The 16,449-nt window shown below is 34.9% G+C and overlaps 1 protein-coding gene across 6 annotated transcripts in view; it reads right to left on the bottom strand.

Annotated features, from left to right (window-relative positions):
* Window positions 1–16,449, bottom strand: part of ERBIN (erbb2 interacting protein) — a 109,376-nt gene that overhangs the window by 22,123 nt on the left and 70,804 nt on the right. For all 6 annotated transcript variants that reach the window (XM_027882132.1, XM_027882087.1, XM_027882114.1 and 3 more), the window contains 11 exons: window positions 14,084–14,140; window positions 10,050–10,113; window positions 8,306–8,380; window positions 6,933–7,077; window positions 6,370–6,442; window positions 5,188–5,317; window positions 4,704–4,819; window positions 3,620–3,689; window positions 2,518–2,617; window positions 1,196–1,317; window positions 442–612 (listed from right to left, as the gene is read on the bottom strand). In XM_027882132.1, the coding sequence (XP_027737933.1) occupies window positions 442–612; window positions 1,196–1,317; window positions 2,518–2,617; window positions 3,620–3,689; window positions 4,704–4,819; window positions 5,188–5,317; window positions 6,370–6,442; window positions 6,933–7,077; window positions 8,306–8,380; window positions 10,050–10,113; window positions 14,084–14,140 (1,123 nt within the window). The remainder of the gene's footprint in view (window positions 1–441; window positions 613–1,195; window positions 1,318–2,517; window positions 2,618–3,619; window positions 3,690–4,703; window positions 4,820–5,187; window positions 5,318–6,369; window positions 6,443–6,932; window positions 7,078–8,305; window positions 8,381–10,049; window positions 10,114–14,083; window positions 14,141–16,449) is intronic.

Genomic DNA, 16,449 nt, shown 5'->3' with positions numbered 1-16,449 from the left:
AGCCTGTTACAGACACCTTTGCCACCTTGCTGTTACTGCCTTCCCAACTTGTTGTATAAAACCTTCAGTCATAAGAGCAGCAAAAAGATCCCTGGAGATTATCCCAAATTTTACTGTGAAGTCCAGTAGATGAAAGAGGATCAGAGGATGACAAAGATGCCATTCCTCCAGAAACTGATGAAGTCAGCTCCTTAACATATCCATAGTTTGTATTTGCCTGAGAATCAAGTCGCTTTCCTTGTTCTTAGTGTAGGAGGAAAAATGCTACTGCAAACCAGACGTTCATTACAGACTTCCTTAGGTGGGGAAGAGGTAAATTGTGTTCAGCAATCTGACAATTTTTCTCGTTAAAGCATTAGAGGGGAGGGAGAAGAGGATTAAAAGGAATAAATAATATCTTTGGAAGTTCTTGTGAAACCAGAGAATAGTATTGTCTCTAACCTTTACTCCCACATCTTTTACAGAAACTGCCTGGACTTCTCGTTTTGACTCCTTGGCAATATCTTCAGTAGATTCTTCATCCTTTAGTCTGTGTACAATTGTCTGGACTGTTTTGACCATATTCTTCAGTTCATCAGGATATGGAGTTGGGTATCTCTTCAGATTGCCCTCCTGTGTAGCAAAAAGCAATAATGTTCCACATTTAATTTAATACCATAACAAAAGCATAAACTTATGACAAATAATTAACTAGGATGAACCACTGAACAATCCAGGATCTCCACTTTGCTATTCGAGTCTACCTGCATTAGGCTTATAAAACCCAGCAAGATTATGAATTACTTTCACTACCCCTCCTGTCAGTGTGTACACTGATTGCAAGCAAGGATTATGACAACTGTAATTCACTTTAAAAAAATCAGAATTAATCACTGTCTCCCCACTGTGGTTCTCCACAGCACTCCTAATTAGGTAGTCTCCCAGTTAGGTCATACATTGGCAGATAACAGCTGAGAGCTCTTCCCTTGTGCCCTGCTTAAAATGATCTGTCCAAAAAACACCCAAACTGAAAGCAAACAAAAAAAACCCTAGAGTGTGATGTTTCATCCTGCTAGGTACTCTTAACTTATAACTGATGATTTGGTTGATTCAGCAGAGTGAAACCCACAGCCAAAGTAAGGAAAAGGATGAGATTAAGGGGTGGAAATAAGAGGGAGAGAAGCAACAAGTACTCAAAAATAAATTTAATACCAACCCGGGGTGGTGCCTCTCTCTCATCTTTGTCTTCATCACACTCAAATGCCACCTGAGCACGCTGTTTCCGCTGTTCCTCCCACAAGGACGGATTGAAACTTTCATTATCAGATATGAACATAACTAAAAAAAAAAAACCAAAGAAGCTCTTATAAGAATAGGATATACTATGCCAAATAAAAAAGTTGTCTTTTCTTTCTCTTGGATAGATTGGTGTGTTTTTGTACGTATTCTTTAAAGACTAACTGCACTGCCACTGCTTTATGAACTGGGCTGCACTTTTACAGCAGTACAATCCCTATCTGAAAAAAAAATCATACACCCAGCTGCATACCAGTCTTAACACTCACACTTTCAGAACTATGCTGAAAAGTATTTTTATTCTATATAAAAATATGAAATTATGTGAGTGTATATATCTAAAAATGTAAATTATACTTGTATAGATTTATATAGCCTACCTTCAGTGAATTGGTCTCATTAAGCACATGAAAGAACATTCACTTAACTTCATTTAATGAAAATTTAAAAATGAAGAGTAGGAACAACTTAGTGACAAAAACCTGCATTATTAGTAATCCTGAAAAAAAAAAATCTAAGCATCTACGACTTAAGCTAAAGGCATGATTTTGCAGAAGTTATACAACTGCCAGGGTCTTTACAAACAAGTATTTCTTGCTTAATTTTACAAGAGATTAAAAAAATCTTTTAGGTACCCACTGCCTCTTATTCTGGCATTTCTCTGTGTTACATCAATCACATTCTACAATGGCATGCAAAAAGTCTAATAAATCTGCCACTACCACCCCAGCACATGTATATCCTTCAACAGCAATACCAAGACTGTTCATATTAATGATTTTATATCTGAAATAGAAAAATATTTAAATTTTAGGGCTCAGTAAGTGCAGTGGAATATTTGCTGTGCTGCATTTATTGGGCAAAGTTGCAATTTTAACACATCTGAAAATATTCTAATAGACTTCATTATCACTAAAGCTTCCTGATCAAAACAAAAGAAACTGATAAAGAATTTTACAAAAATTGAATTTTTAAATTTTGAAAAACTGTCTAGTGAACTTCTAAACGTTCCATTTGGAACAGCAACCTCAGAGGCAGATATTTTGTCAGCTTAAGCCAAACAAGCAGCCCTTGTCTACAGAGAGAAACACTGGCACCTGAGGAAAAAAGGTTCAAATGGAGCGAATGCTTTCAAGAAAGATCTGAACTTCACTGAATCTCCAAATTTATAATTCTCACATTCTATCACAAGTATTGCACAAGCACTAGAAGGCACTAGGAGGGTATTTCTGAAATCCTCACCATCCTCAGTCCTTGGTTGCTGAGGGAACATGTAATTAGTAAGCACTGTTTTCTGTGTGTCAGGGTCAGCTTCTTTTTGAAGAGGGATAAGTGGTTTAGACTAGAAAGCAAAGGAAAGAAGGATATATTACAAGAATATACACAAAAAAAGTAAATATGATCTACATATCACAGAGCATGCCCATCTCATGATTTTGAAGACTATTCTGCCTTCTATTAAACTATTTCTCCTCTGAATAATTTTCACCAAACGAAGCTATTAACATGTCTGTCTTTCACTGATGACTGGCTTTGACTGAGGACTGAAACTCAGTTAACAGCTTTAGGGAAAAGTAAACACTGCATATGCAAAAGTAACCTAGTTTCTTGTTGGGACTTATTACTATCCCAAAGCCGGCAGAATGCACAGATATATCTGGCCATTTGAACCTGCACACAATCATATAAAAAGAAAAATTTTGTACTTGTTTTTTCCTACTAATACTAGATGGAACATCTAGTTCCATCTCCCTTACAGAAAGGGGCAGAGGATTCCTGAAATTACCAAATTAGTAATACAAGTGCAGATCTGAGGCTGCAGCCTTGTACACCGTGGCACCATTCAGAAAATCAGCATAGCACGAAGGGCTTCAACACAAAGGAAGAATACAAGCTACAAGTGCATGCTCAACAGCTTGAAACCTGGACAGCCACAGTGTTCAAACGTGTGGCAAGAAACTTAACTCAATAAAGGCATGCTGAATTTACCCGCTAGCATAGCTGTGAAAGCAACAGCATGTACAAATTCAAGTATGAGCTTATGATCACTAACTCTTCTGTGTAAACAAGCCTGAATTAAGAAAAACAAAAATGAACAAACTCTCCACCCCTCTCCCCATCTGTTAAATTGCATTTCCTCACAGCACAGAACTTTGCCTTGAGTCTCCAGAGACAGGTAGGCTCAGTGTTGTTTACTGCAGGAGAAGCGACATAGCAATGTCAAGGAAGTACTGATCCATGTACACAATACTAAGTCTCGTTATTTAACAGATGGCTCTGTACTTGTCAATTCCATTAGGAATGAAGTCAACAATCACCTATTTTTAATTTTAAAAAATTTTACCTGGTTGTCTGATAGCCACATAGCAGTGAGCTGTTGCAGTTTTGTAAACGTAAATGGTAAATTCTTCAGTCTGTAAATTACAACCAGAATTTATGTAAGTACATTTAGCCATACTGTTAAGACTGTTAAACAATCCTGCATCAGCTTGTAAAATGTTTTAAAAGGACATTCACGTAAAAAGTTAATTTATTAACTATTGGGAGTTGAAAGGCTACAGCATGTAGTTTAGATTCAAAGCTATAACTGAAATTTTAAAAATTGCAAGCAAATGAGAAAAACTTATTTCTACCCAGTTTAGGAAAAAAAGGAAGCTTTTTTTAGCTTAAGATAAAGCAACATTGTAACTTGAATTTAACTCAGCTGAGTGTCGAATATAATTTTGAAGACATTTAATGTAAATTACAAATTGGAATCGTCAGCATTTTATCTGCCAATATTCATGCATGCCAATGAAGGAAAGAAGTACTACAGCTGAAAATAAGTTTTTCTCCAAGGCACATGTGTTGGGAAGGGGCTTGCCCTGGATAATGGAAGCTCTGGCATTAATGGATAACCAAGTTCCATATGGAGTACAGAGAAGCTGGGTTGACAGAGCAGGTGCGAGAGCTCCCTGATATTTCTCTCTCCCAATATATTTTAATTCTATAAACTAGGAATTCCCTGAAGCTAAACATTTTGTCCGTTTTTAATGATCAGCTCTAATAAAATACAACTCTTTTCCCCCTTCCCCAGAACAGCAAAGTGTCTTACGCTCTACTGTGATAGTGTCGCGTGTTCCATTTGCAATAGAGGAAGCTACTGAATTTTAAGAATCAAAAGCTTTATGAAAATAACCAAACTAATTCCCCAGAAAAACACATGCTAACAATCAGTAATGTACTGAACCTGCACTTCAATGCATGTGCCAAGTCAATAAAGACAACTTAATACCCTGGAACTGCAAGATCCAGAACAGAACAGTAATACAATAAATATCTAAACTGTGTGTGAGTTAAGGAAAGATAGCATAATGTATTTGTAACAATCCCTCTACATTACTACTGCATTTTATATAAATTCCACTTGAATAAAAGCATTCGCAAACCTATTATCACTCAAATTGATGACTTTTAATTTCTGCATATCACCCATTTCTTCAGGGAGAAATTCAAGCTTATTAGAATGCAGAAACAATACTGTTACATGCTTCCAGTTTCCAATCTGTGGAAAAAAAAAAAAAAAAAAAAAAGAAGAATTAATTCCTCTTCACAACATAAATATACAAATTTTTAGTGTTTTGAAACAATTCGTTTTAAAGGTATTTGGCCTGTAAAGTATAATTAATTTATTCTTACATATTAAGCCTTTTCATTTAAATATACAAGCAATGAATTTCTGCTTGTTTAAAAAACAGAATCAGAATTTCATTATTTGAAAACTTGTACATTTCTATACATCCTCTTTTGAAAACATGCACAAAGAAAATCCACTCAAGAACTATTTTAACTTGTTTTCCACAAGTTGTACAGACTATATAGTTTAAAATACATTAAAATAGTCATTTTATAGTTTTGTAATTACATACATACCTCTGATGGCAGCTGTGTTAAAAAGTTATGATCTGCAGCAAACGTTCTTATATTAGAGAGCTGCCCAACAGATGAAGGCAATGTTTCAATCTCATTGAAACTACAGTCCAGTTCTTCTACTGATATTAACCTAAAAAAAAAAAAATTACTCCTCTATACAGATTAATTAAACCAACATTAATTGAATGCTTAAAATTTACAGGAAGTTAACATCACTATTAATTATTACTCTCAAACGCAGTTAAAATAAACCCAAGGGAGTTAAAATCCAAGGAAAATCCTTTACTGATTGCCTAAAGTGTGTTTTGGGGTAGGTTTTTTTGTTTGTTGATTTATTGGGAGTTTTTTGATTTCATTTTGGGCTTGCCAAAACATTTTTTTTTTTTTTTTAAATCTCCTTTACACTGTCCTCAAAAGAGATCATTCAATGAAAACAGGAAGGTCAACAACATCAAATGTTTGTATGCTACATGACAATGTGCTGGTATAAGGCACTGAAACATTCAGAATAGAACAGACCATAGTCAAACTGGAGCTCAGTGCAGTTTCTAAACAAGTAAAGAATTTCAAGAATTAGAGACAGTGAACCTAATAATCTGGCAGTGATGCAATATTTTGTAAACTCTGGCAACAAAACCTACATTAATTATAATAGATGAAAAGAAAATGGAACAAATTCTACATTTGCACAGCACTTAATTCTGATCCAATTATTTCTGTCATTATTTGTAAGTTTTAAATTTCTGAACACCAAAATATATATTAAAAAAACCTGCTGCTGACTGACAGGTGAAAATTCTCCTACGTGTTCAGACTTTTTATGAGATTTTTGACAGTGGTTCAATCATTTGCAGTATTTTACTACAACCATGTTACTGTCAGTGAACAGTTTCAGGTAGCTGACTGCCTCTTTAGGAATCTTGTATTCCTTCACATTCAATTTTTCTTTTATAGATTGGTGGCTGCACTACATGAGGAGCATATATCTTTTGGTATTAAATAATAAAAACATATACATGCTTCAAAGTAGAACTAAGAAATGAAAAAACACTTGCCTTCAATTTTGTTAAGACATAGTAGGTAGAAGATATTAAAGCAAGTAGTCATAGAAAAAGAGGAGCCACTGTTACGGAAAAGTCTTCAGAAAGGCAATTCAAGTTTTTATTTTGGTGAAATACCTACCCTCCTATGGAGTCTGGCAAATAAATCAACTGGTTTTCATCAATTTTAAGTGTTGTCACTTTCTTCAGGGAACCTGTTGTAATAGGAACAAATAAATTAAAAAGGATGTGTGAGTTGATTAAGCTGAGTTTTAATTATTACTTAATGAGGAGAAAAAAAACGAACTACGGCCAAGCAACCACATCTTCTCTATTCCCTGGCATGCTATAGTGTTGTACCTAAGGGAACAAGTGGATGAGCTTACAGAACTAGTTTGCCACTTTACAGTGTGTTGGCCATTGGGCTGTGTTTCGGGGAAGGAGGGGTGAGGGCTGGCAAGGAGGAATAAATATTGGTTTTCTTCTGATACAGACAGCAGTTTCTCATCCATTTACAACCTACTGTATAAAGTCAAGAACACTCCAAAACAATTACAAGCTATTATTCAGCCACACATTACAGCTTTATCAAAAACTGACACTTTTCATCATTTGAAACAGATCTAAAATGTCATTTTTCTAGTCTGAAATGTTCTGTTCTGAACTATAAGCTTTTAAGAAGATGAATTAACCAAAAATACAAACCAATAGACTCTGGCAGTTGCTGAAGTGAATTACTGGATAACAGCAGGTCTTGCAGGCTTTCACAACCTGAAATACCTTCTTCAACTACTTCAATGTTGTTTTTAGAAACATCCAAGTAGGTCAATTGTTTCAAAGTGCCTACGAACTAAAATAAGAGAAAATAATGCCTTCTACAAAGCGCACATTCAAAACAAAAAATCCATCAGATCTGACAAATGTCTCTACTGCCAGAGGAAAAAACTTATTTATAGTGCTGAAATACAGTTTTATGCAAATATCCAAGATTTATAATGAAATACTTCATGCAGAGAGGCACAGCTGTTTTTACACACACACCACAGTAACACTTGCTTATCCGTAACATGAATCAACAGACTTCACAGACACATAATGTAAAGACATCATTACGCTCCAGTACAGACTCTTAATGTTTGTTTGTCTTTTGTGTAAAACTGCATCCTACTTAACCTCAAAACCAAAAATGATGAATCCCTATGTGCACTAAATCGAAAGAAACAACCCAAAATATCAGCTTGTTTGAGATTCCATATGAACTGAGCATAAGCTTAAAAGATCTGGGTACGCTACTCTACTAAAATATTCATGGGGAAGATGAAATCACTTTCAGAAATAGAGTTTTATTTTACCATAGAACACAAATGTTCACTTGTGTTCTACAATCAAACCACTCAACCCTTCAAGAATGAGCTCGCTAAAGTAAGGAAATGCAATAGAGAAGACTACTGATCAGGCAACAAGGCTGCACATCTCAAGACTGCGGTGATCTCTGGGCTGAAAACAAGCCTCTTTCAAATAGTCATTTACCAGTAGACTACACATAAGCAAAGGTTCTCAGGTACTGTAATGATAGGTCAGCCTGAACCACGTGTAATCCTCAGAGACATCAGAAACCAAAAAAAAGGCAACAGAACATTTTCTCAGGAACTGGCAATGCTTTCTGTTTACAAGGCACCAAAATTCGTACTGCCTGCTTTAAACTCATGACCATTAAAAATTCACTCAACGTATTTATCAGGTAAATTCCTGATTGCTAACATCAAATAATTCCTTTTTGGAAAGACCAGTCAACCCTAAATTTGATCTAAGATTTTTACCCTTTTCCTTAACTGGAACATAATTTTTAGATGGGAAGTATGCAACTTTCAATGAATTAAAAAAAAAAAAAAGCCAGGAACCCAGCCCTCATCATACATTATAATTTCTAAGTGGACTAAGTTAAGCATTTGTTATTTTGCCTTTTGGCTTTATGTAACATTAAAATTGCACAGCATCTTCAACATATATGATCACTGACAAAGCAAATATCACTGTAATTGGAAATAGTAAATATTTAATATAATAAAAGAACGTACCCCTGGAATAAGTGTTAGTCTATTACCGTCCATCCAAAATTCCTTTAACCCACTCAGTTGTTCAAGTACTTCAGGCTGTAAAGGGAAGTAATTTTTTTTAAAAACTTACAAAAAAAATTGTGAACAGCAAAACCAACTCCAATACTCCAATAATTCATCCCTTGCAAGTTTAATAATGTCTTACTATAGCTATTATAAACACTTTTTTCAAGAAAACCCAGATAATGCACTTTTGAAATGCAAATACATACCAGATATACAAAAAACTCTGAAGAACTTAATCATAGTACTAAATAATCTTTACAACAAAGGTTGATGTTGTGGGGGTTTTCTCCTTTTTTTTTTTTTTGTCAGAAAGTATTATTTTTCAATAGAGACAACAATAAGTACATATTACGTGTATCATTTCCTCATTCATGAAGGAGGTCTAAAAACCCTTAAGTTCCATTATCTCAGAAAATTTGGTTTTCAAAAATCCCAGTGATTTTTTTGTTTTGGGAAAAATGGAAACAACTTTCATTTCTGTATCAAAAAAGGGTACATCTCCATGATACAAGCAAACCACTCCATTCATACAGTTAAGTGCAGGATTGTGTTTCCATTCCAACTGCGCCTTAGGAACTACAGCCAAGTTCAGCTAAATGCTAACTACATTTTGTTGTATGTTAAGTATACAAGATTCCTGCATAAGTTGCAGTCTTGACTCCTAATAATTCATTTTCCAAGAGAAATGCCTAACTAAATTAACATTCAGAGAGATGTTTATCCAAAACAACCCTAATGATAAGTTAAAACAGTAAAGGCCACTATTGAATCATAGTAACCAACAACCTTTTTGTGCTTTTACCTTAAGATAAGATCTTAGTGAACCCAGTAGTTGGCTCTTATAGCTAAAAGGCTAGCAGATACAAAGCTATTTACAGTCTATGCTTAGTTCCTGGCTGTTATGGCTTAATGTGGGCCTTGTATGCATTAGTTTAAGTCTCCCACACAAATACCCACCCTGTGATGAGAATATAGCACCAATGGTAACGTAATGGCTGGAAGTGTAACAATACTAATGAACGACTCCTTAAACACAGTCCCCTATCTGCCAGACCATACCACTAGGCAAGTGTTCAGCTATGCATATTCTACTAGTGGCCCACAAAGACTTGACTTTATTGTATTGCAGATCAGCACATTTCAGAAAACTTCTATTTCAATTTCTTTAACCAGGGAAGTTGAAGCAGATGTTAAGTAACTTTAAATACAAGATACACTTGTCTGTGAGACTAGGAAACAATTCAATCCATGCTGAAAGAAAAATCTAAGCACCTCAACTGTAAATCCTGCTTTGAACAATATTCAAACTTGAAATTAATACAGTGTCCCTTGGGTCTAAGTAGTCTGTGCACAGTAACAAAAGCGAGTTATGCACAGAACTTGTAACATTAAATACATGATAACCAGTAAGTGTTCAGAACTCATTATAAAGCAAACAATTACGTTTATAATTCAAACACATTAATTATTTATCAATACAGTAACCATACTATATGACAGACTCATTTTAAAATGGAAATATGTATTCATATTTATAATTTTATATAATAGGCTACATAAAGTAGCATAAGGTATACATAATATTTGCTCAGCAGCAGAACTCTTAAAGATGTTTACATTTCCATATTTATTAAAAACAGATCAAACTATAAGGAGATTTATAAAAGATGCAAAGCTCTGTTACTAACGAAAAACTCACCACTTCTGTGAATTCATTACTTCCTAAGTCCAGTCTCTCCAACTGAGTCAGTCTGGACATGGTTCTGCACAGGAAGGGATTAAAAAAGAATTAGATCTAACAAAGTATCAGTTACATCAAGTCTTCCAGTATTCACAAAAATGTATTTTTTAACTGGAATGATACCTGAATAAGGTCTACTTTTCACACACTATTGAACCAGACACATACTAGTAATTGTGGAAACTTGTCACATGAAGCGTTCACTGCAACTCACCTACAGACCAGTTTACAACAACTAAAGACAAACAGAGAAATCTTTATGACAGAGTAAGACAGTGAAGCATCTCTTTTGAGTGGTCCAGCTTTTCACCTACAGTCTCAATACGTCCTTTCAGCAGCCAAAGGCTGGTTAACCATATGTTTCATCTCTAAGAAAGACTACTGCCTAATGATTAGTTAAAACATAAAAGGCCACTATTGAATCACAGTAACCAACAACACCCTTCTCCCTCTCCAAGCTGCTGACAGATTGCTTCCACATGGTCTAAAACCCTACTTATTTCTCTTGTCATACATTAAATCAAATTACGAAATTGAATTTTGTGACACATCAATACTCTTTAAGCTAACTGACAAGAGAGGTTAAATCAATGACTGAAATAAAAGTAAAATCCATTATTTCAAGCTATGTTTTTGAAACATTTTTCCTCCATTTAAGCTTATTTTGGGGACCCCCAAAGATTATCGATTACTGCACATGGTGGACTACTCAGCATACTCCACAGTCAATAGCAGTTCTACCTAAAAGTATTTTCAAAGGGGTTATGAATCCCTCATATGACATTATGTTCCGTATTTATTTAATAACAGATTTCCATAGATTATTAAGTAATATCTAACACTTTTACATATAAACTGCAACTGGGTAAATACCATAAAATTCTGCAAAAATTAAATGAAAGAGCTTCTAAACGGTAGAGTCTTTTATATTATCAGAATATAGCTACCAACACTAGTATCTATAAGAAACAACTGCATGAGCACAAGATGCCTCTGTGCAGCTAGGCAGAGCTTCAGTTCTTCAAATACAGTAAGCTCTACAGCTGCCCTGAATATACAATTCAAAAATATTATATTGAAAAATGCCTTATTTATTGAAACTAAGGTAATGTGATTATTAATACTACTTCTGAAATAACCTCCAAGAAGGAGACTCAACATTAGCCTATTAATTTGATTTTCATTATATTATAATAACTACACTGGGAACAAACTAGGAATTTAGCATAAGTAGGTAAACACATGACCAGGAGAAAAACAGAAGCCATTTTTTATACATTTTTTGCATAGTACACATAGGCTTTAAAGGAAAGCCTTTAACTCACATTCCTACTGTCACAGAGAAGGAAAGAACAAAAACATGAAAAGGCTCCTTCCAGAACAATCTGGGAAACAGTTTTCCCATTTCTTGAAGCTAATGAATAGGATGAATGCTGTTAGCCAACTGCTAACACTCTTTTTCCAATTCTAACAAAAATTATATAAGCGCTCTGAAATACTGCATAAGTTGAATCTCTCAAAGCTTTATGAGGCCATGCCAACATCAATTTTACTACCCTGTTCCTAACAAATTTGAGTCTTACAGAAACACTGCTGAAGACTCCTTTAAAGCATTAAACACAGCATTCTGCAGCTTTCAAAACTTCACAGACCACACCATGCAAAACAATGTTATGTAACACTGACAAGATAACAAATTATTGATCTGGGGCCTTTTTTTTCCTTGCCATAATGTCTGTCACCTGGCAAACACACCCATTCATCTATAAAACATACAGAAATGCGTTTGCAGGATGAAGGTCTCAGTAATATTCCCTCCTTTCCCCACTGCCTGCAGAATCTACAGCACTTTCAGCTATTCTTTGACTAATATCTCCTTGCATTTCTCTATTGTTTATAGACCAACTATGACTTCAGACAAAAGGCAAACAGGGCTTCAAATAATGTTAAGGCAGCAGGAAAATTCCATATCAAAGGAAGTGGAAACAAACATCTACACCATCACTGAGTTATGACCATTTCTTTCTTTGACATAGGGCCATGTAATCTCTCCCATAAACTGAAAATCTTTCATAATTCATATTGTTGAACTTGCTGTGAAAACAACCCAACATTAATGGATCTTGTACTCTAAATTATGCCTCATATTTTGATGATGCATACAAACAGCATCACTAAGGTTAACACTACAGCTTACTTCAAGGGGCATACAATCCCAGAGGTATGTGTGATAGCAAGACTGGGCCCTGAATCATTGTAATTACACTCCCAAATAATTTCCTTCTTTCTAAAAAGCTTACTCTTTTTATTGACAATTAGGCCACAGAAGCTTAAAAAAATGAAAGATAAACTTACTGTATTTCCATTGGACCATTTTTCCAATTTACCTACTAGAGAAATGCCTCTAAAATAGTCTTTGTGTGGTTTTGCTCTCCTTTCAGTAGAAATATTTTCATCTATCTGGTTAGCATTATAATGCTGCCAGTTTTGTAGTCTCTGGCTGTAGATCAGCTCCAAGCAAAATGATGCATTTGGCATAAAACAAGGTTGATTTAGTATGTTGGCATTAATTACCCATTTTGATTAACATTTTTTCAAGTGCTTCATGCTTTAATGTCAAAAATTATGTGCATGTTTTACTCAGCAAGATGACTAGCTTGACTTTGTAGAAATTTATCCAAATACATTTCTCATTACAAATAGGAAAGAATTTTGCTGCAAGAATGAAAATATTAAGAAGTCATAGGAAAGTCATAGGAAAATATGAAAAGACAGTGGTATTCTGTAGCAAAAATATTAGCATGTATTGCTACATCTTATTAGACCAAAAAAATCCCTTTGGATTTTCTACACTGTATAAGGCTGTATAGCATGTGCCACTAGAGTACCAGAACAGAATAATAAAGGTGACAGCTCAGCATGTACTGTAGATCATTATGGAGGTGAAGAAGAAGACATCTTCATGATAGCTGCTGGCTAGTTTTCCAGCAAGGATAGAACTTTGTAAACACTGAAGTCAACAACAAAAAAAAATCCCAGCAGCTTCAAAAGAAAGTGCGTTTGGCTTTTACAAGAGTAAACCACACTTCTTACATGCTGTTAGTGTTAATTATGGCAGTTAATGTCATAGTGATCTTATAAACAAAATCTGTATTAGCTGTAAGCTTTAATTGTAGCTACTGTTTCTCAACTGGGAGTAACTTCATTTACAGAGCTACCACCCCAAATTACACATCCTCTAATTTATTTCAACTGAAAATTAGTGATAGTAGAAAGAGCCAAATAGGATTGAGAATATGAATGAGCAGAATGCTTCATTCTTCAAAGACGTAAATTCACACTTTCTGATGCTGTACATGTCATTTCAGATACAAGTTTTGGCATCTTCATATAGCAGACCCCACTCTATAATATCTAGGCACACAAAAAGGGAATTCCAAGAGAACATACTCCTTGGTGATGTTTACACATATAATTAGTGTAAGAAAACTGGCTGTTGTATTTGAAGGGCTGGCAATTCACAGTTCAGCCTACTGTATTCAAGTCTCTCCTAGCATATGAGTAGGAGAGAGTGTATATTCAACTGTTAGGTCCTCCTCCACCAAAACTTATTACACCTACCAAAACCAACACCTCTCTACCAATTTCTGTTGCCAGAGGAAGACCCTTCTTCCAGTACACCACAACAAATTCATGATTCTATAGCTGATTATTCACATTCTATCTTTGGGATTTGTTTCTCTTTTCATTGACCTTTTATATATTTGTTAAATTGCACAAAGCTGCACAGTCACAGCTCAAAAATTAAGAGCACTGCTCTTGCTCACAGAAACAGCAGGAACTGCATCATCATCAGCCTAGGCTTGTTTGATGAAATAAGTGAGAATTGCAAGGCATAGATTAGAAAGATAACAGATTTTAAGAGAGAGGTACAATTGGATTTAATGTTAAAGCAAATGCTGTAAGATTTTCTAGAACAATACTATACTTACTTTGGCAATATTTTCAACTGGTTTTCTCTAAGTTCCAATATCTGGAGTTTAGTTAATCTGTAACAGAAAGACATAACGAATTATCATGATAATCTGTATTTTATGACAAAAGCAATCTCTGAACTTATTCATATTACTGAATCTAAAAACCCCTTGAATTTAAAAAAAGGTTTGATTTCTTTTTCTCTAACATTACACACACATTTTGTGCAAAAATATGCATGTTATTTAAAATTCATTTATTTGCTGGGGTTTGGTTTGGGTAAAGAAACAAACAAACTAGATCTTGCTTGCTTTTACGAACATATTTGAACACATTTGTTTTCCTTCATCCCAAAGATTTTGAAGCACCTAACTGGATTAATTACAGGTATATGTTATCGTATATAGAAGTACACAGGAAGCATGAGAAAGGTAGGATCACTCTGCACAATTTAGGTTTTCAATTTCTAATACTGGAAATGTATCAAACACTTTTATATTAAAGGCCTCATCAGAAGAATATCTGTGGTCTTCCATATGATTAAAAACAATCTTTACATTTATTCTGGATTTCCTTCCATATTCTCTTTCTGGTCAGTTTCTTAATCCATTTTGATATTTCTGTTAAAGATGGTTTGACCTTTCTTTCAGCAAATCCTTGACTGCAAGATAAATAATCTCTAAATCCCAAACTCAACTGCTTGGCCAAAGTAAGTTCAAAGCAGCCTTGACATACAAGCAATGTACCACTCCTAGTGAAAGATTTTATATCAAGACAGCAGTGACAAGACTATACTTCTTAAACAAAACACAGAAACTGAGTTTGGTTTAAATACAGACAGCATTGTAATGATAATTGTAAGGAGTTCCACGTGTGACCCAATGACAGCCCTCATACAAAACAAAATAGGGCATTAAGCTCCCTGACTCAGAAAGGAGCTTAGTGAACAGATCAGTCTTTCCTTAACTAATGCACTGAAAGGACGGAGAAAAACCCCTTAATTTTTACTACGTGGTAAGAACGATACCTAAAGTAGAAATAAAAAGCTAAAAACAGTATGTATTTTTCGTCATTCATTCATTTTTTCTATTAGTTTGAAAGTAGCCATGCCCACAGATAACCTAAGACGTAAGAATCACTTTGGAACAGAGCAGAGGTCAGAGTATCCCAGCACTGCAAGCAGTACTTGCTATCTGATAGAAATTGCTGGAGGGCAACTGCCTCCCTCCAACTTCTACAAAGAGTCCCCAACAACCATCCTAACAGTGCTGAAAGAATACCCTAATAAAAATCCCATTCATGGTAATATCCTCACTGTTCATCTAGGATGTAAGTAGGAAGGACTTCCTCGCCCCCTTACCTTACCTGCACCCTAAGATATCAATCTGGTACGAAATAGAAGAATCCCCAGCTGTGAATGGACATTTTTGGATCTGATTTCTGAACTAAACACTGCATTAGGTTTCAGATGGTGTTTTACTTGGATCACAGTGAAAACAGTACAGAGTTTGTATTTTTTCTTCACAACATTTGTATGCAGTCAAATTTCTCTTGAACGCATTGGAAGCAAACCTCCATTCATATGTAAACTACAAATATGCACACCCACACTTTGCTGACTTTAACCAAAACTGACAGAATAGCAGAACTGACTGTACTACACTTGTAATAAGCTAATTCTGTGAAGTGAAAGACTGCCCTGGGTGATAAAAAAGTTCATAGGTTTGTCACCTTGTTTCATGTGCTAATCTTTCTTCAGTTAACCCTAAGAAATTGAAGATATAAATTGTGAATTTCTTACCTGTAGAACTACACAGAAGTTAATAGGGAAACATTCTCAACCTTTCCTGGCTCGGAGATATAGGTTGTGTCTAAACTAGTAATTTTCTTGCAGTAACTGATGAGAAATACTGGATTGAAGCAGTTTTCGCTTCTTCCATTATGACTGGAAGGGCTAATTCAAGTTTAAAATAATAATGCACATCAAATACTCAGTCTACCCAGCCTTTATATTGCTGGTGCTAAGCATTCAACATCAATCCGTGCTAAACACCTGAACTACGATAACAGACTTGAAAAATTGCAGATTAATTTGGAAAAGAAATACAGAGAACCAGTTCACCTACACTAAAGGAAAAATTGAAGTCATAATAGCACAATATATATTATCTGTGCCATTCTGTCACAAAGATGTATCATACTTCTACAGAAATATTTAACTTCTGAACTTGGAAAACTCATCACCACAGAAATATTTGCACCTAAGCACAAAGCTGCAACAGGTATTACTGATAGTAACTGAAAATATACCTTCAGTAATGGTCTAAAGATTATTTTTTCAGTATTGTTCTTTCATTGAACCCAATTGTAACTCAAAAATTGC

Source organism: Empidonax traillii, unplaced genomic scaffold (genome assembly GCF_003031625.1).
Source record: "Empidonax traillii isolate 1590-97213 ecotype Southwest subspecies unplaced genomic scaffold, ASM303162v1 scaffold8:size5222938, whole genome shotgun sequence".
NCBI lineage: Eukaryota > Metazoa > Chordata > Aves > Passeriformes > Tyrannidae > Empidonax > Empidonax traillii.
The sequence above is the reverse complement of the archived record's forward strand: the minus strand, read 5'-3'. Positions and strand labels throughout refer to the sequence as shown.